The 24084-nt window shown below is 38.0% G+C and overlaps 1 protein-coding gene and 1 long non-coding RNA gene across 3 annotated transcripts in view; one reads left to right on the top strand and one right to left on the bottom strand.

Annotated features, from left to right (window-relative positions):
- Positions 1 to 2601: 2601 nt before the first annotated feature.
- Positions 2602 to 12428, bottom strand: LOC110330754. The gene is made up of 3 exons (XR_002380967.2): positions 9338 to 12428; positions 7561 to 8311; positions 2602 to 5965 (listed from the first exon to the last, which is right to left on the bottom strand). It is a non-coding gene; the product is annotated as an uncharacterized LOC110330754 (long non-coding RNA).
- The window catches only part of Morc2 (MORC family CW-type zinc finger 2), a 42250-nt gene continuing 30368 nt past the window's right edge, over positions 12203 to 24084 (top strand). The window contains exons 1-2 of one of the 2 annotated variants that reach the window (XM_029545430.1): positions 12203 to 13214; positions 21624 to 21677. In XM_029545430.1, the coding sequence (XP_029401290.1) occupies positions 13147 to 13214; positions 21624 to 21677 (122 nt within the window). In that variant the 5' untranslated portion in view covers positions 12203 to 13146. The remainder of the gene's footprint in view (positions 13215 to 21623; positions 21678 to 24084) is intronic. The other variant, XM_021210242.2, reaches the window with a different exon arrangement.

Here is a 24084-nt window from a genome sequence, read left to right as displayed (position 1 = left end):
TGGAACTCACTCGGTAGACCAGGCTGGCCTCGAACTTAGAAATCTGCCTGTCTCTGCCTCCCAAGTGCTGAGATTAAAGGCATGCGCCACCACGCCCACCTGTAGTATTTCCTCTCTTAAAGCAGAATGTGAAGGCCTGAAACACCCAGCAAAAAACAGCACTAAATGACCAACAATTCCATGAATGCGCCATGTTCTGATGAGCCACTCATACTACTGTAGTCCCTTGATAAATTCAGCCTAGTGGCTCCAGGTGTTTGTGTTGTCTACTCATGTTCTCATAACAAGTGTCTAACAAAGCATTTCTCAAGATATATGCCTGTTGTTACATGACACACAACTGTTAGTATAGTTAACCTATAGGAATCCTGTGTATGGGGGTAGTAATCTTGAGTCTTGTACTTATGTTGGAAATGTGTCTTAGTCTAACAAATCTTGTAGAGATTTGTTTTATATAGATCATTCTCTTTGTCTTCTAGGGACCCTGTACTATGAATGCCTACTGGTTTTCTTTTGGTTAATCATGTTACTTTTAGAAGATTTTAGTAATATAATAAATTTAACTCAGTCTTTTAGGAATTTGGGAACTCATCTTCAAATGCTAGTTTGCATAAAGGACCAGGGGTTTTTTTTGCCCAAAGCCATGTCTCTGAGCTGAAGCTGTTCTCTTCAGTTATCCAATGAACAAGTAACTATCTCTGTTGCCCAAACTAATGGTTTTGGTCTCAAATCTCCCATTCACATTTGTTCTTTTCATATACTATTCCTCTAAAGGGAAATATAAAAAAAACTTTCCTTCCAGGACTTCTACAAGGGTTACCATACCTTTAATTTAGTTTCAGGGCAATAATCGCTTTCATGATGGTCTAAAGCTTACTATTTTATTCTCTGGTTCCCTCAAGTCATTTAGTTACCACCAATAAAAACTCACTTAAAAATTACATTTATTTATATGTATGCGTGGCACAAATGTGAAGTAAGAGGTCAATTTGCTGGAGTTGGTTCTCTCCTACTATGTGGATACTGGGTGGTACCCAACTGAGGTTGTAAGGATTGGCAGCAAGTACATTTATCTGCTGAACCATCTTGCCAATCTTAGAAACTTGTTTTTTTTTTTTTTTTTTTTTTTCTTCCCTAAAAAAGGGAATTTATAAAGATGTTTGATAGTGTATAATTAAAGGAAAATCTGAGTAATCGTCCTCCAAAATGGGTTCTCCAGGGGATTTAGCATCATTACCTGTATCATTTCTTTGGGACATTTTCATCAGAACCACTCAATTCCTGTCACTTTTGCCTCTGTAATTCCTCTAAAATCAGAAGTTCTACCCAAACAGTGGTGGTGTAAGCTTTTAATCCAGCACTTGAAATCCAGTAGGAGGTAGATCTGAGTTTGAGACCAGGCTGGTCTACAAGCAAGAGTCAAGAAAGCCAGGGTTACACAGGGAAGCCCTGTCTCAAAATATCAAAAACAAATCTGAAGTCCTGATGTGACAGCAATTATGATAGTATATGCTTAGACTGCATGAACCTTGGCCAGGAATATGAGGTCAGTGTATTGCCATCAACTGTTCCACTAAAGCCACATCATATGGAAAGTAAAGAAGTAGCTTTCCAAAGGAAGCTCTTCAAAGGACAAAAGTGATTTGTGGCAGGTCAAAGCAATAGATGTCCATTATACCATTTTTTAAATGGAGACTTTTCAGTGGACTAGTAGCCAAGATGTAAATGTGCTGCACTGTTACAGCAATAATGAGTGCTTTAAGATAGGGAACTTTGTCTAAGCAATCCAAAAGGCCTTCCTACCTTTATTTCTGTGGCACAGGTTTTAAAAAGTGATTAACTTCCTTCTCTTTGCCTAATGTGGACAGTGCAATCAGGATTTAGTAGTTCAGCCATCACTTTAAAATGTGGGGTAATTCTTCATGTAAGATGAAGCTATCAAGAATTGATAATTTTGATTAAAGATGTTTTAAAGGATGCTTTAATTCCTAAATTTTAAGCTTCCTAATGTGTAGCACAGTATGTCAGCTCACATAATGTAAGAATATCTGTATTAGGTTCACTATAAAGGGGGTATTTTTTAATCATTTGATAAGCTCTGGGTAAGTAACTTGCCAGTGTCAAACAGTGGACATTTATTTTTAAAATTATTAATTTTTAAAGTTTAAAATTAATGTAGTCCAAAGTAGTCATACGGAATTTTAATACTATGTAATCTACTGCTCAAGCCAGTAACAAACCTTTCTATGCATTTACAAAGATAAATACACACCTTAAATGAGTTCACACCATACACTTCTATCAACTGTTTTGCTTTACCTATTGTGAACATTTTTCTGTCTGGTCACAATAAATGCACCTTTTTAATGTTAACTATGTAGGTTTTCTTTTAACAATTTTCAATTCAGTTTTCACTTGAATTTTTGTACAAGTTTTATGTTTCTGTAGTGTATTATTCTCAATTTCTGTTGTGCCTTTAGAAAATAATTCTAATGTGTCCTTGACCTATAGCTTAATAACTTGAACATGCCAAGTTTCATTGCTACTAAATAGTGGTATTAGTCAGGACTCAATTTCAAATAATGGAAACCCAACTCAAAGTAACTTAAACAAAAAAGGGAATTTATTGGTTCACATAACTGAAAAGTCCAGGTGATGTACTATTAGCTTCAGGCACAGTTGGATACAGGGGCATAAATGTGGTCATCAGAACTCAAGTCTCTTCCTCTTTTGGCTCCATTTCCCTCTGTATTGGCTTCATTTTCTGCCTGGCTCATTCAACATAGTAGGTAGGCCCTGTTGGTATGAGTTTTCTCCTACAAAGCTAAAGCATCTAAGAGAACTTCTCCACAACTGAGATAACACCTAGGGTTGATTATTATTGGACAAACTTGAATCATGCATCCATTCCTGAACTAATCACTAGAGTCAAGATGGGACTTTGCTGTGATTGATGAGGTTGCAACAAAATGTCCAGCATAAAAAGACTGTCTAAATCACAAGGACTGAAAATCGGAAGAGATGGTTCCAAAAAAAAATCAGGAAGTTAAGAGTGAGATGGAAATGGTCATTGGGCAATAAAAAACTAGCATCCAGGATAAGACCAGATATAGAGAGCTTAATCTTTGCCCATAAAGTTGACTTTTAGCAGCTGGTATTTCTTCCTTGGTAATCAAGTTATAAAAATCACCAGGAGTGATGTCTGTTCTGTCCTCAGGAAACCTACAATCCACTTGAATAGACAATTTCCATTAGCATCATAGTCTAGGATTCACCATAAGGTCCCCATTCAAGTCAGTATTATAAGAGCCCCACTACAATGGTGATATGAAGCAGGAAAACCAGCCTCCTACTTGGCAAGCAGGTCTGTGAGGCTATTCGAGTTAGTGTCAAATTAAGTTCAGCAGTAAACTTCTGGTGTTGCTGTCTCTTGTCAAGGTGAACTTACAATTTCTGGGCCAATCATATTTGTTTCTGAGTTAAGCAGTATACTAAGCTGTCAACCTTCTATACTCCTATTAGATTAAATGGATGTTTCAGGCGTTGAAAATAAGCAGGTTGGTCTCTACTTCTCTACTTAAAAGTTGCTCGTCAAGGAATATGTAGCACGGTCCTTCCTGTTCTGGTGGGGTGAGGTACGGGTTCCTTTTATTCAAAATTCCTTGGTGAAATTGGGCAAAGGAGAGGCTGAAACTGAATGTAGTCTTCTCAAAGCCAGTTAGTCTAATTGCAGTAGCAAGTCAAAATAAGCAGGTTAAGAGCTAAAGACAGGTAAACAGACAAACTACTTCAGCAGGGCCAGCCATACCAATAATTAAGCTATAATCTAGAAGAACAGGCAGATTAACAATGAAGCTCTGTAAATTAGTTTTTGTCCTGGGTACTCCACAGAGTTTAGTCCAGACATTATTTTTGGATCTTAAAGGGCCAGTTGAGTATAGCAGCTTTCATTTTCTTGCTCACCTGTGCAAGAACTGTCAGCTTAGAAGGCTATATCCTCAATGCAGACTTGAGGTTCTAGTTATGAGTCTATGCTACATCTGGGAGCAATAGGATCGTAGAGCCAGGTTTGTCATAGTTGGCTCTACTTTCTTTGGTAATCAAGTCTTCACCTTCTGTAATACAGCCCATCTCTAAGAATCATCTTAAAAGGAAGTCAAGACCTCAGACTGGTTGGGTGGCACTGTTGATTTAGATGAAATCCAAGACATGAAGATAGTAGAACAGGCCCTAGATTAAGGCTTTTGCCTTAAGTTTTGGTTTTTTTCTATTTATCCATTCACTGGTTAGATTCCTGATTCTTCTTTTAACTGAGTATGGCAGGAGGGAATAGCTGACAGTGTAGCTTTTTGTTTTTAATACAAACACAAAAGAAAGAGCTAGCAATGTAGAGGTAATAGAAAAGTGAATTTGCAATTTCTTTACAAATAGTAGTTGCATATACAAGCAGAAGTCATCCAGAGTTTGATTTGTTAACTGTGAGCAGTCTAGAATAACCAGATCTGAGTCTGATTTGCTGATTTGTGGTGAGAATCATGTAACCATGATTAGTTTAGAGGATAAGAAATAAGGATATAAAGAAGGCAGTTCCAACGTTTACCCGGTGCACTCAGAGTAGCTGATAGCATTTGGCCCTTAAATTGACTACGAAGCAGAGAAATGAGATTTTTCTCAGGTCACAAATTGAAGTCTTGTTCACTATGATGATTTGGATGGTCAAGAATTTTATCCTTTCTACAAAAGTAATCTTAATGTCTTAAGAATACTTCATAGTAAGGAATAAAGTCAGTCACTCTGTTAAGTGAAGAGACAGGTGAAAATTCCATTGAAATATCCCAAGGACAGAAACTGAGGAATACTGAAAAAAATCCTTAGCTGCCATTTATAGATTTTTTTCCAAGTTACTCTAGTTTTCCAGCAAACAGGTTGACAACATGCTACTTGAAATTACTAGCAAGCTAGAATCAAATGCCTATGTCAAACTTTGCCTATCACACACATACAGTTGATGGTATCAGGCATGAAGACTAATCATTAAATATTTCACTGGGTAGAAGGAAAATTTCCAGCCATATTTTAAGTCACAAGTATCATAAAGGATGATCAGTGTCTTCAGGATCATCTGTTCCATATAGTGGTGAGTAGTTACTTTTGAATAGACAAGTATAGACATGTTGGAGAAATTTAGTTTTGGTTTTTTAAGCCCTGGAAAAAGTATTAAATCACAAAAAACCATGGAGCAGTTTAAAAACTACTGGTTGCATCAACATGACTTGAAACTTGAGATAATGAATGATAACCAGGTTGCAAGTCCCTTCTGGAAAAATTGTATTTCAATTCTGCTTCATAGTTAATGGTCATCCTTTGTACATGGAGTACCAAGTTAACGAGGAGAGAACAACTTGGTCTAAAATGGCCTTAAGGAGGCATCAGCTTCAATACCAGCTCTCATAGATTTCCAAGTCACGTACTTCTAGTACCACTAGCTATAGGTTGCTGAAAATTATTGGTGTTCTTCAGTGTAGGATACATATGAATTGCTCTCTGGTTATATCCAACTTCAGGAAGTCCACCTTGGATGGAATGCTATTAATAAAACTTCATTAGACAATGCTGTATCATCATTATTCTCTGCATAAAGCATCTCCAAACATGTTGAGCATCAACTGAATATGAATTGTTTTGAGGTGAAAGTACATAAAAAGAGAATGCCATTCAGGTCAAACACATCTAGGGCAGTGGTTTCAAGCAGGATTTTCTGAAGAACTTTATATAAGGAAGTCCCTTTAGGCATCACCATGGTGGTAAAGAAAGATGGTTGTGGCAGGTTGTAGAATTCAACTCCCACTTCACTACTTCATCCAGAGCAGCTTCACTTTACTCTGGACTTCCACACAGCTTTCCTTCAAAGAACTTCATGAGCACAAAGCCTTTGGAAAATCAGTGATAAGTTGTTCACAAAATGCTGAAATACAAAAAATAGGTAATGGAAACCAGAATGTGGTAAGCAAGCTCAATGTTAAGACAAAGCAGACAAAGTAGACAAAGTTTTTCTATTCTTTCTCTAATGTGGACCACGTTACAGATTGATAGAACTTAAGTTTTATTATAAATTTTGATTAAAGTTGGGTTTAAAATTGACTAAAAGGGTCAACCATGCTCTGGTGGATGTCTCATTAAGTATCTGAGCAACACAAACTGGGGGATGAAAAAAAGACATGAAATTGAAAGAGGGAATAGTTTTGGGGAAGTTAGGGAAATATGATCAAAATACATTGCATGATATCCGCCCCCCAAAAGATAAAAATATTAAAAATGACTATCAGGGAACAAGATTGTTGTTTTTAAGTTGTAACAGCACTGGGAAATGTATCCATTTCTTTGCAAATATTACTTGAGAGTCCATGGTTGGATGACTTACACAGTAAGATCTCAGTGGGCCATAACACTAATTCTATGAAATATCTTTCTCCTCCTTATGTACCTGAGAATCAATTCCCTTAAAGGTTCTTTAGTGTTAAGTTATTGCTAATTCAACTATGACAAAAGTCATCCCCCATCCCTATTCTTATTATCCCACAAATATTTTAGAGTTTCCCTTGGCAAAAAGGTAATAATCAAAATGTGTAATCCTCAGATGTAACAAACTAATTCAATCAGTTAACAACAAAGTATGAGAAAGGGTGTTTCAAAGACAATGAATTTATTATGGGGTCTCTAGGCCAATCTGCCAATAATTAAGAATCACTGGTTACACAGCTGAGTTTCCCGTTCTGTTAAGAATGTAGGAAAAAACAAAACACCCTGCATCAATCCATGTATCTGAATGACGTACATAACACATTGGGCTAAATGAAGCTTTGCTGCACATCTTGAGACCGTAATATACTACACTGCACTGTTTGTGTGGAAACACATACTACATATCTTATCACGTCATTGGATAACAAAAACGATAAATTATATACATATATAAAAGCAAATGGCTCATTCTACCTATTAATTTGGGGACAGAAGACTATACGTAAGCTTTCTGTATTCAGAAACATTAACAAAAATTAAAACAATTAACAGAAACAAGTGCAGATCTGTAGTTAATTACTGTTTGGGGAGACCATGAAAATGAACAAGAAAATCCAAAAACTTGTTTCATATTGTGTATTTTTTTAAAAACCAAATCATCAACCACCATGGAGACTGCTTATTCCTACACTTTAGAGATGTCATCAAGGGATTCGGGTCTAGCATAGTTATCACAATTGCACTTCAAACATTGTGCTCTAGTAAGGGTACCATGTAAATCGGAAGCGGATGCATTTTTCAGTCTCCAGTGATTTTAATACTGTGGATAAAGTGAAGGCTAAGATAATGCCAAGGGTAATACTGGACTGGGAGTCAGAAGGACTCACTTCTACCTCTGTGTCACCTAGGAATTGCTGAAGTACTTAAATAACTTCTGTCCTCTCATTTCAAAAAGTGGTGTTGACTATGTTGGTAATTGGCATACACGTATATGAAAGTGCTTTGAACCTGTAAAGTGCTATATAAAGAGGAGATTACCATGTAGATTCTATCTTGATATATCAAGAGGCCTTTTCAGGAATCTGGTTGAAGCCTTGTGAGATGGTTAGGTAAAGGGATTCCTCAGTAGAATTTCTTAAATTGGTGTGAAAAGTTTTGGTTCCTGAGTAACCCGAAGATGATACTATGAGGAATTCAATATGCCTTGGTTTTGATCCCAATGGGTCAGAATATCTGCTTTGTCATTTAGTAGACAGCTACAGATTTGAAGTAGGAAAAGAACAAGAGTCCAGTGGCCTTGACAGGATCCTAGGCAGTTCATGAAACTTCAATCATTTGAGATTGTGGAGTAGGGTCCAATGCTGTTCTCAGAGATGCCTTTCTTCAGACAGTGTTGACAATATAAACAAAACAAAATCCCCTGGTCCAAGTTTATTATGTGTCTCTGAAGAATAAACTGCAGAAATGAACTGTACATTTATGGAATAAACTTGGCCTTTGTTGTGATAAAATAGCTTCAGTTATTTGGCTTGAAGACTCTTGACTGCACTATAAAGGGCTGTGCTGAATCTGGGCAGAGTAGGACAGGAGTGGAGGTAAAGGCCACATCATGATGGCTGAATGCTTCTTGGGTCACAGTGGTCCACTGGAATGGTGTCTTCTTCAGTAGTAAGGTGGTAGGAATCACCATGGACAAAAATCCAAGTACCAGGTCTGTAGGCTGATGGAGTAGCAGAAGGAAGGTCATTGGAGGGTCCAGGTGAACATTCAGCAATCAGGAGGCACGGGACTAGAAGGGGCAGGGAAAAAACAGGTAAGGTAACAAACACATGAGGAGTCTAACAGTGGGGTGGGGGTCTCCTGTCAGCATATCTACTGTCTGATGGGTATTCACAAGCCTGGCTTAGATGGTGATAAGAGAAATTGCTAAAAGAGAAGATCAGCAAAAAAGTAAAACCTAGATGAATAAATGCAAAAAGTTCCCTGGCAAAGTTAACTGTCTCAGGGATGCAACAAATAGAAAATGCCTAAGAGTGCTAACTGGGGCATTAATGTGTGCTCAGGCATTGCATAAATATCTTAATGGGGGTTCTATCCCTACAACTATCAGGTTGGACATTTTCCTCCCTATCAGGTAGGGAGGAAAAGTTTTCACAATTGGCACACACACACACACACAAAAATGATTTCTAGGTAACATACTAATTTTACCTTTAACTTTCCTGGTGTCATCTTAATGCTCTTGTCCTTTAAACACTGCCCTAACCTTTACATTAACAAGTTCTATTTTGAGCAAGACCTTGGTTGGTCTCCATTCTTGTCTACAACAATTTGACTCTCAGTTTCTTTTTAGGTCATACGGTTTCCTAGTTTTGTTTTGTTTTTTGTTTTTTTAAATCTAGGATTAAGAAAACATGAAATCTAATCAATTCATTTTATCTATACTATAATGTTAATTATAATATAGCAACTATACATACACTGAGGATTAAGGGTCCCTGCTTTTAAAAAGGCTTCACTAGAAATGATGGTATGTTTGGGCAAAGATACATAAAACCAAGACTCTTTCAGTGTTTGCTATATAGAAAAAGAACAAATGCATGCGATGAACCAGACTTTTCATATAAGAGATTAAAGTTATCCTAAAGATGTTCTTTTTAATATTAAGAGAGTTACAGGGTTAGAGAGCATCTTAGTTTTATGAAATGGCAGAGATCTGCCAAGTGAAGAATCACAGAAGTGCATTTCCAGGGTAAAGAGAGTATGAACAGCAGAAGTGCAGAAATGAAAAGGCATTTTGGAAAATGGCAAATACCGTAGTTCACTTTGGATGGAGTGTTGTCAGTTTGCACTGAGGGTCTGGACAGAAACTTGGGTCTTCAAGTTCCCAGTAACAGTGCTGGTGGCAGTGCTTGGTGAGTCGTCTCTCTTTACTCACGGCAAGATCAACAGTTCCAAAACTGAATTAAAAACATCCACCTCCAGAGTTCCTGTCATATCTTGACAAGCTCTTCTGGGTTACAGGTCTAGTTCTTGAAAATCTGGGAGCCTGGAGTCCATGGTGGCAGCTACACTGGAAAGTGCATCCACTCCAACTACTGCATGTACTTCATGAACCTCCAATCCTGGACATCTGTGTTTTGTCATGGAATTTCAAGCTTTTAAGTTCCAGTTGATTTTTTTTTTTCTCCTTCTCCAGAGGAAAGCCTTTTAACACCACAGTCTTAAAGAGTCTTTTGAGGTACATCCAGATTTAATTACAAAAGAGCTAAGACCAACACAGTTTTTCTTCAAAACAGTCATTTCTCTTGAAAGGAAACCATTTGTCTCTGGCCCTTTGGTAAAGGGAATAAGTCAACTTATTTTTTTAGACATTTGAATAAAATATCAGAATTGGTAACATCTAATCATACAAAATACACTTAAATATGTTTGTGTTCACTTGCTTAGAGCGCTGTACCACTTGATAAGCACCACTCCACAAAACGAAAATGTTTGAAACCCAACTGTTCAAACATTTTAATAGTGTTGCTGGATAATGGCCTGGAATTTGATAAAAGCAGCTGACAATAAACAAACAAATGGCATTTTGGCCATTCAGTCTCACATTTGCAAGCAATTAGAATACAAGGCTGGCTAGGAAAAAGTTAAGCTTCAAAATGATTCCAAATATACTGATTTTGTGTTTCAGCCAGAGTCCAACAAAGTTTTTTTTTTTGAAAACTTTAACCTTCAATTTAAAAAACAAAACAAAACACCAAAAAATAATCCCAAACATCTTCAGGAATCCAACGCCTGGTTCAGTCTGTTCCAAGTAGCCCGCTTGCTAAAATCCATGTGCACTATTAACTGGTTTTGGCAGCACCATTTAAAAATAAGCCTGTTCACTATCAACCACAAAAACCAGGGATACAAAATAGGAGCAAATAATGGATGTCAATCATGGTTGTACAAAACAGTTAACGAAAGAAAAGTAGTCAGGCACCAGTACGAGCAGCAGAAAACAATCGCTGGGCCAAAGATTACACTTCTTGTTACTCGAGAACACATTCACTCCTAATTGTAGCTGCTTTCTGGTGGGTGCCATTGTACCATATGCATCAGCCACCCTTCAGGCACCCTATGGTGAAAGGAAAGGGCTTAGACTAAAAGCCAAGGAGTGACGTGATGGTACCCGAAACAGCCATTATGCAGTAAGAAGCAGCTCACATATACCAGGGACTCAAATGGGGGCTTCATATTGGTTTTGAAGGGTCCCAAATGACATGTAGGCCTCAGTTTCCTCCCAGTGGCAAAAACTGTTCTAAACTCTTCTGGGTCATAGGCCCCTTTGAAAACTCGCTACTGAAGGATCTACTCATCCCCCTAGAAAACACTTTCCCACGTTGTTTCTGTATAGAAGTAGTTCGGGGAGACCTTCCCATCTCCAACTCCAACAAAAGGTTCCCGAATTTAACTTCAGGGAAATGAGCAACCGCTATGTCTTCTTGCAACTCAAAGAAAAATTAAAAAACAATCATCATCTTTCTGTAAACCGACACTTTTGAAGAGAGCTTCCAATTCCATACACACACTGATAGGCAGAGGAGGAAACTGAGGCGCAGACAAATTACAGAGTGACTTGCCTAAGGTCACTCGGCCAGCGAGTGGCTAGGCCCGGAAGCAAACCCACATCTTCCGACTCCGGGGCTCGAATCCCCACCCCGGAGCTGCCGCCAGCGCTCTCGCTCCCCACTAAGGTGGCATAAGGAGGAAAAGGCAAAGGAGGAAGCCCACCACCAACCATCCTCCAGCTCCCTCCTGAGCCTCCAACTGGGTCCTAGCAGGCCCCGAAGGGTGGCGCCAGGCCTCCAGGCCGGCCCCGGCCACCCCAGCCTCCCCCGCCGCCTCCCCGGGAGCGGGGCGGAGCAGTTGCCCGCCGCCGCCAACCACCCGGACGACCCCTCGTCGGATCGCAAACGCATAGGCCGCCGCCCGAGTTCTGCGTACGAGAAGAAAGACGCGGCGCGAGCGCCAACGGCCACCGGGCGCGCGCCGCGGCGGCCGGGCCTGCGCCCCGAGAGCTGGATGCCAGAGCAGGAGAAAGAGCCGCCAACCGATCGCTCGATCGACCGCACGCCCGCTCCTTCGCCCTACCAGACCGGGGAGGGGGGGAGGGCGCGCCAGGGCTTCTTCGAGTTAGGGGCCTGACTCCCCGGCGACAAGACAAGATGGCTCCTCCGCTCTGCGCTGCAGCTACCGTCCCGGCTGCGTCGCTCGGCCCGCCCCCGGTACTGTTCCTTTAAATGGCGGAGAGGGGTCAGGAAAGCAGGAAGAGAGGCGCGCGCCCTCACGTGATGGGGGGCGGGCCGACCGCACCAGATCCGGTCACGTGGGCCGAGGTCGCCCGCCAATCAGAAGGTGGAGTCTCGGGGCGGGGGCGGGAAGACTTCGAGCTCTGTGATTGGCCGAAGGTGCGCTAGAGGCCTCGGCGGCCGGGCCGTCGGGAGTGTGAGCGAGGTGATTCGCGCTGCGTGCGCTTACGGAGACAAAGCGGTGGCTGAGGTAGCGGTGGCGGCGGCAGCTGCATCGGCCGCAAAGCCGTCCTGAACGCCGAATCTCGTGACGCCCGTCCTGTCATCGTCGGTGGAGGCGCGGCGTGGCGTGGCGCGGCGCGGGCGGGCGGAGGCGGAGGCGGAGGCGGCGGCGGAGGCAGCGACAGCACATGGTTCCAAGAGCGCGCTGCGGTGGTTGAGTTCCAATTCTGCGGGGAGGGACAAAGGCATCTGCGAGCTGCAGGCAACGCCCGATCGGATCTGGTGGCACTCGCCACTGGCCTCTGTTCTCCCAGGCTCTGGGACTAACTCCTGTCTGTCAGTAACGAGGAGGTGGCCACAGGACCCAGGCCTGGGAAAGCCTGAGGGCCCGAGGCCATCTTCTGAAGGGTGTGGGGGAAGGGCGCACCTGAGGTGATTCCGGAGGGTATGCTGTGAGGTGTTTCTGTGGGCCTCCGTGAGTAATTTCACCTACAACCTGTGGTGATTGTGGCATAATAGCAAGCTGTGTTGGGGCGGGGTTTAGGAGAAGAAATCTGTCAGTCAGCACCAAGGACCTTTCTGTTGGGAAGCGGTGAAGCCAGAAGTAGCCTCCACTCCACTGCACTGTCCGATAGAGCACTCTTTTGAGGAGCCTGGCGTCTTCTGTGGTACCAGAGTCTTCGGTGGTAATGATGTGGGTGAACCGTCACAATTGAAAGTAGGTCAATTTCCTGAGTTTAGGAGAACAGAAAAGGACTTGAAGAACATGAAGTTGAAGCTGTAAACCGCCAAGTTTGAAGACCATTCAGAACCGGTCACTTTTGATGTGCGTCGGAATTGTGTGAAGGAAGCGTGACCCCAGAGCACTAAAGGACTGTAGGTTTAGAATATAGTTCTTTCCAAAGTATTACATCAGAGTCATTGAAATACTTAAATCACTCGCAGTTTCAAATATCTGCCTGTATTTTGAATAGATGCTAGGGAAATTTTGTTTCATGTGTCACTAAGAAGCACAAATTTACCCTTTACTGGTCAGAATCCTGGGGAAATCGATTTCACTCTATGTACTTTCCTGTTAACGAGCAAAGACTGAAGACTCATTGCTGTCATGGCCTTCACCAATTACAGCAGTCTCAACCGAGCTCAACTAACCTTTGAATATCTACACACAAATTCGTAAGTATCTCCTAGGTGCCACTGAGGTAGCCAGTAACTCCTCCTTGATGTTAATATGGAAATCCTTTCTCCAGAAAAATTTGCTTTTTTATTCTTTGGCATGTGTCATTGGAGTAAGATGTATCACTGGATGTCTTGAGCTATGTATTGAAGAGCTGAGATCAGTGAAATATTTGTTGGTAATCTAGAAGAAAATGATTTTCACTTACTGGATCAAAAATTTCAAAATACAACCTTTATATCATATTGAGTTGTTTCATCCAAGTGTTTAATAGGAAGCCAACAAAACTGCTCTCTGGATCATCAAAATTTGGACCATCTAGTAGCAACTGTTGTTCATCTTTATTAACAGCCTAGACAACTGGGTTTATAACAAGTATTTTTAGCAACAGCAACAACCACAAGACGATGACATAAAATGACCAACTTGGAAGAAGAAAGCGTATATTAATTTTCAGCAAACAATTGGTTTTGTCTTTTTGGCAAGTTGGCTGTAAATCCAATGTAGTTTATATATGCTAAGGAGGAGTGGAAATTTCTTTAAAGGCCTCGATTTGGGTAGTCTTTTCCCAAAGTAAGTGAAATCACAGAAGTATGCTGTGTTCATGGTCTTGAGTAAGTGAAGAGATTAACATCATTACCATTTGGTGTGGAATATTTTAGGGTGTGTGTATTTGTTTAGTTAATTAGTTTGGAAACAGGTCTTTCTACCTAGCCCAACCAGGCCGGAATCAGACCAGGCTAGTCTGGAACTCAGAGATCTGCCTGCCTCTGCCTCCTAAGTGCTAGAATTATAGATGTGTGCCCCCAAGCCCTTCATTAGGTTATCTTGCCAAAATCTAATCTTTCCGTTTACTTCCTAAATGCTGGGATTATAGGTGTATGCTACCAAACCCTTCATTAAGTTATCTTGTCAGAGTCTAATCTTTCAGTTCACCTATTACTTTTGGGCTCAAGGTAAGTATTAGAGTATTTGGATGAGGAGATAATGAAAACTTAGATGAATAAATGGTCCAGTTAGAAGAACCATCTGCAGGGTAGAGACCATAGACTTCAGGTATCTCATAATAGTACAGTAGTTTTCTAGTCTTTTGTGATTCCATGATACTTTAAAAAAAACTTCTGAATAGTAAATATTTCTGAGCAATGATTTGTTCAATGCCGAAAGGTTTTATTTTACATTATTTAGGAAGGTTTTTTTTTTGTTTTGTTTTGTTTTGTTTTTATTGAGGTAGATCACAGAGAGAGATGGTACCACAGAGATTACCTTGAATACAGATTATGAATCTGGAACCTAGGTCACTAATCAAAGATGCTAACACAGCCTTTGGCCACACTTTTGGTGTTCTTTATATTTGAGCTACATTTTAAGAATAAGCAGATGAAGGGACTTAAATGTTCATGACTGTGTGTGTTCTGTAAAGGGGTCAGATTTGAATTTTGAACTGGCATAGCAAATTTGGAATTATAAATAGTCTGAAACTTGGATGACCCTTTACTGGCCTTCAAAATCTGTCTTGTTCCAGCATTACTATAGACTTTGTGCAATAACAGCAGTATCAGCAAATATAAAGTAATTTCTAAGACAAATCTATAGGCTTAGAATTATTCTTGTCTTGCATTTGAGAAAACTGGGGCTCAAAGAAATTAAAGGCTTACAGAGAGGCAGCTGGAGAGGCAAACTAAAGGTATCCAGATTTAAGACAGTATGAAGCATTTGGCTACAGTGCTTAATATTTTTTTTTTAAAGATTTATTTATTTATTATATGTAAGTACACTGTAGCTGTCTTCAGACACTCCAGAAGAGGGCATTGGATCTTGTTACAGATGGTTATGAGCCACCATGTGGTTGCTGGGATTTGAATTCCGGACCTTTAAAGAGCAGTCGGGTGCTCTTACCCACTGAGCCATCTCACCAGCCCAGTGCTTAATATTTCTAACCTAATATTATTTTGAAGGTTCTGTTTTTCTGTCTGTAAGGCAGAGAATTTAACTTCCTGATTTATTAGTCTTCCATTTTGGTTTATTTATTAAATGTCTGTTATTGTACACATTATTAACAGTTTGTGAACACTGTCAAAGCAAGGAAGTAAACTGAGTTACTTGAATAAAATGATGTTGGAAAATTTTCTGTGAATTTTATTCATATTGAATTGAAATTAGTGCTTACTTCAACATAGAAGGATTGGCATATCATTTTGGAAACTCTGGAATTTCTTACCTGGACCACAAATTTGATTTTTGAAATGATTCTACTATGAATGTGGTTTGTTTTACTTGAAGAAAACACTAACTGTACAACACCACAGTGAGAGTGTTTTTCTTTTAGTCAGTGTTTAACTGTAGCCCAGGCTGGCTTGGACCCTCATACCCTCAGCCTCTTAAGTGCTGGGATTTCTGGTATGGGCCACAGTTAGATTTTTGTTTTGTTTTTGTTTGTTTGTTTTTGTTTTTGTCATTATAACTTGATAGGAAGTTCATTCTTAAAAAAAATAAAACTTTAAAATTTTTTATATGTTGGAATAGTAGAATAGTAGAATGGGTTAACAAATCAACTCCAGAGAAGGAAAGATGATCTTACCGTACCTCCTTTGTTCTGTTAAAAATCTTAAAAATGCCAATTTCAGATGTTACAGTATTAACCATATTTTGAATTGTGAAGTTAACAGTATTTTATTTATTTTTCTTTATGTAGACTTGCAAGCAGAGCCCAGACTAGAGAGTAGAAATTTTTATGGTTTTGTGAAAAGCCTATGCTTAGAAACCTGAAAACTCTATATTTGAATGCTGCTTTTCCATACATATGCACAGGGCAGCTTTTTTGAGCTTCTGTTTCTTCATTTGTAAGATGGAACTAATATGTTAGTGTTTGAAGATTATGCCATATAATAGTCAAATGGTGTTTATTATTTTCTTTATATTGTTTATGTAATGTAGCCTGTCATTGGTGTTAGACATTAGATAAGGTTTTAAAATATTTTTTATGTGGCTGTTTAACTGTATGTATGAATATGTACCACATTCATGCCTAATACCTACAGAGTTCAGAAGAGAGCATCAGGTCCCCTAGAACTGGAGTTAGGGATGTTTGTGAGCCACCGTATGGGAACTGGGAACTGAAGGAACTGGGAACTGAACTTGAGTCCTCTGTAAGAGCAGTATGTATTCTAAAGTACTGAGCCATCTCTAGTATCTAAGCAGATACATTCAGATGTATTTGTTGGAGAGAGTAAACAGGTTTCAGTTTTTGTGAAAATTAAATCCTATGATGTTTACTGTTGGTTATTCTTAGTTATATTTGTATCAAGGATGGAAACGGGCTACAAATTCTCATGACAGCCTGAAAAATCTAGTTTCTTTTGATATACACTTCCTTTTATGAGATACAAGTTAGGGTTTTCCAATTAAAGGAATCTTCCTCTTTGGTGGTAGGTTTTGTGCCTGGCATCCTTGGTATAGTGGTAGTAATGTTCCTTTGATATAAGGTGCATATCTTAAGTCATTTGATTTGATATACTTTTATGTAGTCAAGTGAGTATAATGTTTAATTTCAAATGACAGTTTTTTTTAAAAAGTTTTATTTATTTTATGTATATGAGTATACTGTAGCTGTCTTCAGACACACCAGAAGAGGGCATCAGATCCCATTACAGATGGTTGAGCCACCATGTGGTTGCTGGGAATTGAACTCAGGTCCTCTGGAAGAGCAGTCAGTGCTTTTAACCATTGAGCCAAGATGACAGTTTTTTATATCTATTACTCTTGGAACATTCTGTGACTTAACCTTTGGCATATGGTATTTTTGGGTAGTTTTATCAGTGTGAGAAATGAATGTACAGGGACCTAATCAAATTGGAGATTTCTGTATTTCATATGACTTACAAGCCTGCTGAAATAGAGGTTGACCATATATTTGTGTTTGTGTATATACCCACATTATTTGAATATAAAATGATTCCAGAATTTCTCAGCCACCACCACCACCGCTGCCTCCTCCTCCTCTTCTTCCTCTTCCTCCACTTTTTTTTTCCTTTTGAGACAAGGTCTCACTATGTAGTTTTGGCTGTCTTGGATGGAAGTCAGAGATTCATGCTTTTCTTTGTCTCCCTAGTGCTGGGATTAAAGGTGTATGCCACTAGCTTTATTTTCTACCAGTCAAGGCAATTATCTATTGTCAACAAATTTGAAAACTCAGCAAAAAATTTCATGGCTTTGAACTTATGGATAACTTTTTGGTTTAAATTCAGGTTGACTAAATAGAGAAATCATTTTCTTTATATAACAAGCAAAATGTGAGTTTGTTGTTGGAAATGCTGAGTTGGAAAACTATTTTTTCTGGGTCATACGTGTAAAATCATGATTGAAAGTATCAGGTTATAAAAAGCCTTTGTGTTTTACCAATTAGTTGGCTTTGGATAATGTGCAAATGAAACTTAGGTCTATAAAGGTTTTTTTTTTGTTGTTGTTGTTTTTCATTTTTGTTTCTGTTTTTTGTGTATGCATGTGTGGGGGTTTTTTTGTTTTGTTTTTTTGTTTTTGTTTTGAGACAGGGTCTTTCTGTGTATTCTCAGCTATCCTAGAACTCACTATACAAACTAGGCCAAACTCAGAGATCCACCTGCCTCTGCCTTCTGAGTGCTGGGATTAAAGATGTCTACAACCATTTTTATTTTTAAAAATATTTATGTCTTTTTAAAATGCTAGCTACAATGTACCCTTTGAAATATTTGGCAAAAAAAGGAAACTTGCATTTTTGTGCGTTCTTACGATTTTTAAGAAATATTTGGAACAATGGCTTCAGCATTTATAGGCTCCTGTCATTTGAGATTCTGAGCATTGTTTCTGATTTTACCAAGAACACCAAGGCTCTTTAACAATATGTACTACTATACAAAAATACTCCTTACCAATATTTTAATGTCGGTTAGCTTACCTGAAGTACACATGTATAAAATACCACTGTTACCGCTGTTACTGGTAGCAACAAAATTTGGGAATTATTTTTTTCTTAGAGTTTATGTATAATCCACATTTCTAAACTTTGCATAGAGTATAGTGATATTTTAGACAGATGTGCTTTGTGCTTGCCTTTTTAATAGCCATTTACTGGATTCTAAATGTCTCGTTTTTACATGGAACAATTGGACCTAGTGCTTATGGTATTTTTTTGTTCTTATGGAAAAGGGTGTTATAATTTTCCCCATAATTCTTATTTACAGTTTTACAATTAAAGGTCAGAAACTTTTTCTTTTTCTTTTTCTTTTTCTTTTTCTTTTTCTTTTTCTTTTTCTTTTTCTTTTTCTTTTTCTTTTTCTTTTTCTTTTTCTTTTTCTTTTTCTTTTTCTTTTTCTTTTTCTTTTTCTTTTTCTTTTTCTTTTTCTTTTTCTTTTTCTTTTTCTTTTTCTTTTTCTTTTTCTTTTTCTTTTTCTTTTTCTTTTTCTTGAGACGAGGTCTCACATAGTCCAGGTTGACCTTGAATTTGGTAAGTAGCCAAGGATGACATTGACCTTATCTTCTTGCCTTTACATCTGAGTTATTGGTATGTGCCGCCATACCTAGTTTTATGCTGTACGTGTTAGTCAAGTACCCTACCAACTGAACTACATTCCCCAACACAGAAATATAATTTTTCTTAAGACAGAAAAATTTGAGCTCTATTTTATAAGTGAAGTGGTAATATATTCTGACGTGTCTTATTACTGTACTCCAGAGGCTAATTTTTTTGAGATTCATTGATGGATATTAAAACTATGTTTTTGTTTAAATAAATGAAAATTATTAAAAATAGAATTGGCTATTTTATATTTCTACATATCCATTCTGGATTGTATAGAAAACTGATATAATTTTCAGGCTTACATCAAACAGGAAGATAGATGACTGAAAACTTGAGAACAAATATTTGGGTCTTAAAAAATAATTTAAGTGTCTGTAGAGACTATCAGGAATTGCCAATGCTGACTATATTTCAAGTCATTGTGGTAAAGTATTGGGATAATTCAATTAGCAACAATTGCACCTCAGAGAAGACAGTATATAGCCAGTGCTCAAAGCTAGAGTCCCCTCTTAATTTTGTTGTAAAGATAAGATCTAGCTATACAGCCTGGGCTTGCCTAAAACTTGTCATTATCCTCCCTTGGCCCTATGGAATTACAGTTGTGTGCTATAATGCCTGGCTATAGATTGACTTTTTGTCTTTTTTTGCCGTACTAGGGATCTAACCTAGGCAAGTGCTCAGAAACTGAGCCTCTGTTTCTAGGTTGATTTTTAATTTACATTATCTTTAACAATTCACTTTAATTTTCTAATCTGTCAGTCTGTCTGCCTCTCTTTTTGGTGAGGGCTAAGTATAAGACCTAGACATGCTAGACAAATGCTGTGCCTTAGACTCTTAGCCTTCCTAATGCTTCAACCCTTTAATAATACAGTTCCTCATGTTGTGGTGATTTCCAACCATAAAATTATCCTTATTGCTACTTCATAGCTGTTAGTTTGCTACTGTGATGAATCATAATATAAATATTTGTGTTTTCCAATTATTTGGGGGGAGTTCAACCCATAGGTTTAAAATTTGAAATTTCTTTAATTTTTTTCTTTCTTTTCCTTTTTTTTTTTTTTTTTTTTTTTGCTCAGTATCTTGCTACACAGTCTAGGAAGGCCTTGAGTTCTTACTGTTTCTTGAGTGATACAAGATTACAGGCTTGTGGAAATATGGGCATTGCTACCATAACTTGTAGACACTTATTTATAATAAAGAGATGACTTTTAAAGACAAGGTTTCTTTTAGAAATTTGATTTTTCCAGGTCAAATAATGTTTGGATTTTAGCCAGAAGAATTTGAACTTCATTCCATAAGTGAATTGGTGATTAAAAAAAAAAGTCTGTGTCTTGCTACAACATATCTCGTCCTACTGCCTTTGGATTAACAACAGATATATTCACTGATCCCATGGGAGAAAATTTCTTATAAAAATTCTAGCAAGTGATACTTTTACTTATTAAAATTTTGCAGTAAAAAATGAAGAGTAACTGACAAAAATCAGTTGGTTTTGTTTTTGTCTTTTTTGTTTGAGACAGGGTTTCTCTCTATAGCCCTGGCTGTCCTAGAACTCTGTAGACCAGGCTGGCCTTGAACTCAGAAATCAGCCCCCCTCTGTCTCCCAAGTGCTGGGATTAAAGGCATGCGCCACCACCGCCTGGCAACAAAAATTAGTTTTCCTGGATAGTTCAGCTAGGAGATTTTATAAACTAATGGTTTATAATTTCTTTAGACCAATATAATAAGTGATCTTAAATGCTAGGTACTAGTGTTATTTCAATCTAAATTTTTTAGAAAATGTTATCTTGACTATTGACTGAAACTGAAAAAAACAAGAATAATTTATGAAAATTGATTATGGTTTGTGTCTGTTACTTTTCTATTTCCTTTGAAAGTCAAGCTGTTTTTCTGGATGGTTCTTTGTGGACCTCTTTTACTTTATGTTTAATGAAGACTATTATAAGAAAATACATGAATTAAGACAGGGTAAATTGGGCATACCTCTTTTTAAGATTTATTATTTATTATATGTATTTATTATATTATATGTAAGTACACTTTAGCTGTCTTTTAACCCTCCAGAAGAGGGTATGTGAGCCACCATGTGGTTGCTGGGATTTGAACTCAGGACCTTCAGAAGAGTAGTCAGTGCTCTTACCTGCTGAGCCATCTCACCAGCCCTGAGCATACCTTTTAACAGTTTGTTTTATAAATTCCTAAGTGTGATCTGTACCAGTGAAAAGAGAAAACTCATCCTCTTGGACAGCTTTTAAACACAAATACTTATTTTTGACTTTCTCAGATGTTGGGTAAAATCAAGTCTTTGTCTAGATCCTTTGTTTTTTTGTTTTTTAATCAAAGTCTTCTGGAATTTGACATGGTCTTCTGGGTATCTAGGGGGAAATTGGTTTTTTAAATAGAAACTTCAGTGGTTATCTCCTGGAAGTTTCTGAAAGTTTGGGTTTAGTAGTCAATATCTTTTCACAATTCAAGATATTTATTTACTGCTAGGATTATATATTTATAATTCCTTCTGTGTAGAAACTGACAGGTGCTTAAAACAATGAAAGTCATTACCCCCCACCCCCAGGAAAACTATCACTACTTTTAACAGTGCATGTGGAAATTTAAAGATTCTTTAAGGTGGATTTTTTAATTAAAAATAGTAAGAATAAATATTTCTAGCAAATGGCAGGAGTTGCTTTGAGAGAATTAGCTCTAGAATGGCTTGTGTTATGGAGAAGTTTGAAGTTAGTAATGCACACGGGGATTTGAGATTTTTTTCTAAAACCTCTTAAATGTTTTATAACTTTAAGATTCATGTTCAGTTCATAATACTTTTGTTGACTCTTAAAATTTATTGTTTCAGAACCACTCATGAATTCTTATTTGGTGCTCTTGCTGAACTGGTTGATAATGCAAGGTATGTAGTCTTCTAGCCTGTAATTGCTTAGAGTGGAAACTTTATGGATTATCAGTATCTTTGCTCTCAGAGGACTTGAGAGAAAAACTTTTTTTTTTTTTTTTTAATTTGTTGTAACTCCTAAGAGACTTGTTAGCAAGAAGTATTTTTATTAGCACAGTAATTGACACTTTTCTTGATTACCTTAAATTCATTCATTCCTCTTTGTGATCTAACCTAAAAATAGGAAACTAACCACTTCCAAACTATCCTCCCTTGTGCATTAGAGCGTGATAATTGTGATAACTAGGGAATTAAGATAGGAGATTCAAACTGATGGGACACATAGGTTATAATATTAATTTGTGCTGCTAAGACGCTATACCACTGAATGCCTTTAAAACTAGGCCAGAGTTTTATATCTTCTCCCAAATACATGTTTTTATTGCAAGTGGATGTTCTTTAATCATTTTCCGTTGTGGATTGTTTGTTTGTCACTATGTAACTCTGTCTGGTACTCACTATGTAGATTATCTAAGGTGACTTTGAATTTACAGAGCTCCTCTGAGCTCTTCCTCTCATGTGCTGTGTGCTGTGTGCTACTATGCCTGGTCAAGTATCTTCCATTGTTAGCATCAGTGTGTGGAAGGAATCATGTTTCAGCATTCACATATTTTGTTCTAGTGTTAAAAGAATATACATATTACTGTATAAGACCAAATAAAAGTTGGGGTTTGTTCACAGACAAAGACTAGTTCAAACAAAGATTCTGTTTATATTTATATTATGAAAATATCATCTTAGTTTTATTGAATGTAAACTAAAACTCAGATACATTATTTATTGACTAATGTTGATAATTACTGAAGGAAGAAGAGGGTAATAATAGTTGATAGTAGAATTTGAAACATCCTTAGTGAACTTACAATTCCTAATGTCTGTTCAGCTGACATATACTGTTAGTACTTGTTTGTTTTATTGAGACAGGTCTTACTGTATATCATAAGATCCTTCTGCCTCAGTCTCTTGAGTGTTGACATAATAGATATGTGTTATCATACTTTTTTATTTTTCCTTTGTTAATATATGTTTGTTACCCCCTTATGGAAATGTACTGCTTATGGAAATTACTAGATGACACATTGTTTAACTACAAAATTCCCATTTTGTTTTCATTCTGATTAGTTTATAATTTTCCCATTCAGTTAAAAAATGTAACTGAATGGAATTATGTTTGAAATTGCTGCGTATTAATTTAGTGGAACACTGCTGTTTCGCTATGGCAGATAAGTTTTTGAGATACATCTTATGTAGCCTAGACTAGCTTCAAATTTCGTGTTTTGTTAAGGATGGCCTTGAACTTCCTGTTTCTGCCATCTGAGCACTGGGATTAGTCAGTTCTGAGGCCTGCGTAACTATGTCCAATCTTAGGCCAGGGATCGAGCCCAGTATTCTGTCCATCCAAGCACTATACCAACTAAACTACGTTCTCAGTTCCTCAGCCTCATATGTTAAAACACATTTATGCCTCTGAGAATAGGTACATATGCAGATATGTATATCTTTTTTGCTTTATGGTTTTGGTGCTAGGATTGAACCCAAACCTTCTATGTGCTAAGCATATACTCTACCACTGATCTATGTCTCCAGAGCTGTGTGAATTTTTAGTGGATTTTTTTTTCACTTAAAACCAATGAAAGTGTGCCTGTCTCTGTCTATACTTACTAGAACTATACTAATGTAATTCCATGCCTTTAAAGAGATTATTTATGACAAATTTGTCTGACTTCAACTGATTGCTGAAATCTAATGAGATTTCTTTTAAGATTAGGGAAGATAGGATTGTGGGCTCAGGAACTGATTTGTTTATTGAAGTGTTTGTCATGAGACCTAATTTTTCATAGGTCTGTGGTGGGTTATACCTTTTCAGTGTTGGGAAGAAGGAAAAATACATGTTGAAACATCTTTTTATGATTGCAGTAAAGTGAGTGAAGGAAACAAATATTTGATCTTGTATGTGTGTGTGTGTGTACATGTGTGTGCTTGCACATGCTTGAGCTGTGGGTGTGGCTGCCATTCAAGAATGAGACCTGAGTCCCCAACACGCTTAAAAGCCTGGCCTAAGAGTGCATGCTTGTAAGTCCAGTGCTTGAGGCTAGGAAAGGAGGAAACTCTTTGGTACTTGCTGGCTGGCCAGTTTAGCTGGGTCTTCAAGATCCATGTTCAGTAAAAATAAGGTAGAGGGTTTAGTAAAATGGCTCAGCCTGCTGCTACGCTGATGGCCATTTTGAGTACACATGGTAGGAGAGAACTCTTCCAAATTGTTCTCTGACCTCATGTGCTCCATGACCATGCACACTAGCACAAAACACGTTAAATAAATGTAAAAAGGGGGGCTGGAGAGATGGCTCAGCGGTTAAGAGCACTG

The sequence above is a fragment of the Mus pahari genome, chromosome 13, assembly GCF_900095145.1.
Source record: "Mus pahari chromosome 13, PAHARI_EIJ_v1.1, whole genome shotgun sequence".
Taxonomy (NCBI): Eukaryota; Metazoa; Chordata; class Mammalia; order Rodentia; family Muridae; genus Mus; species Mus pahari.
Note: the sequence above shows the minus strand (reverse complement) of the source record. Positions and strands in the feature narration are given on the sequence as shown.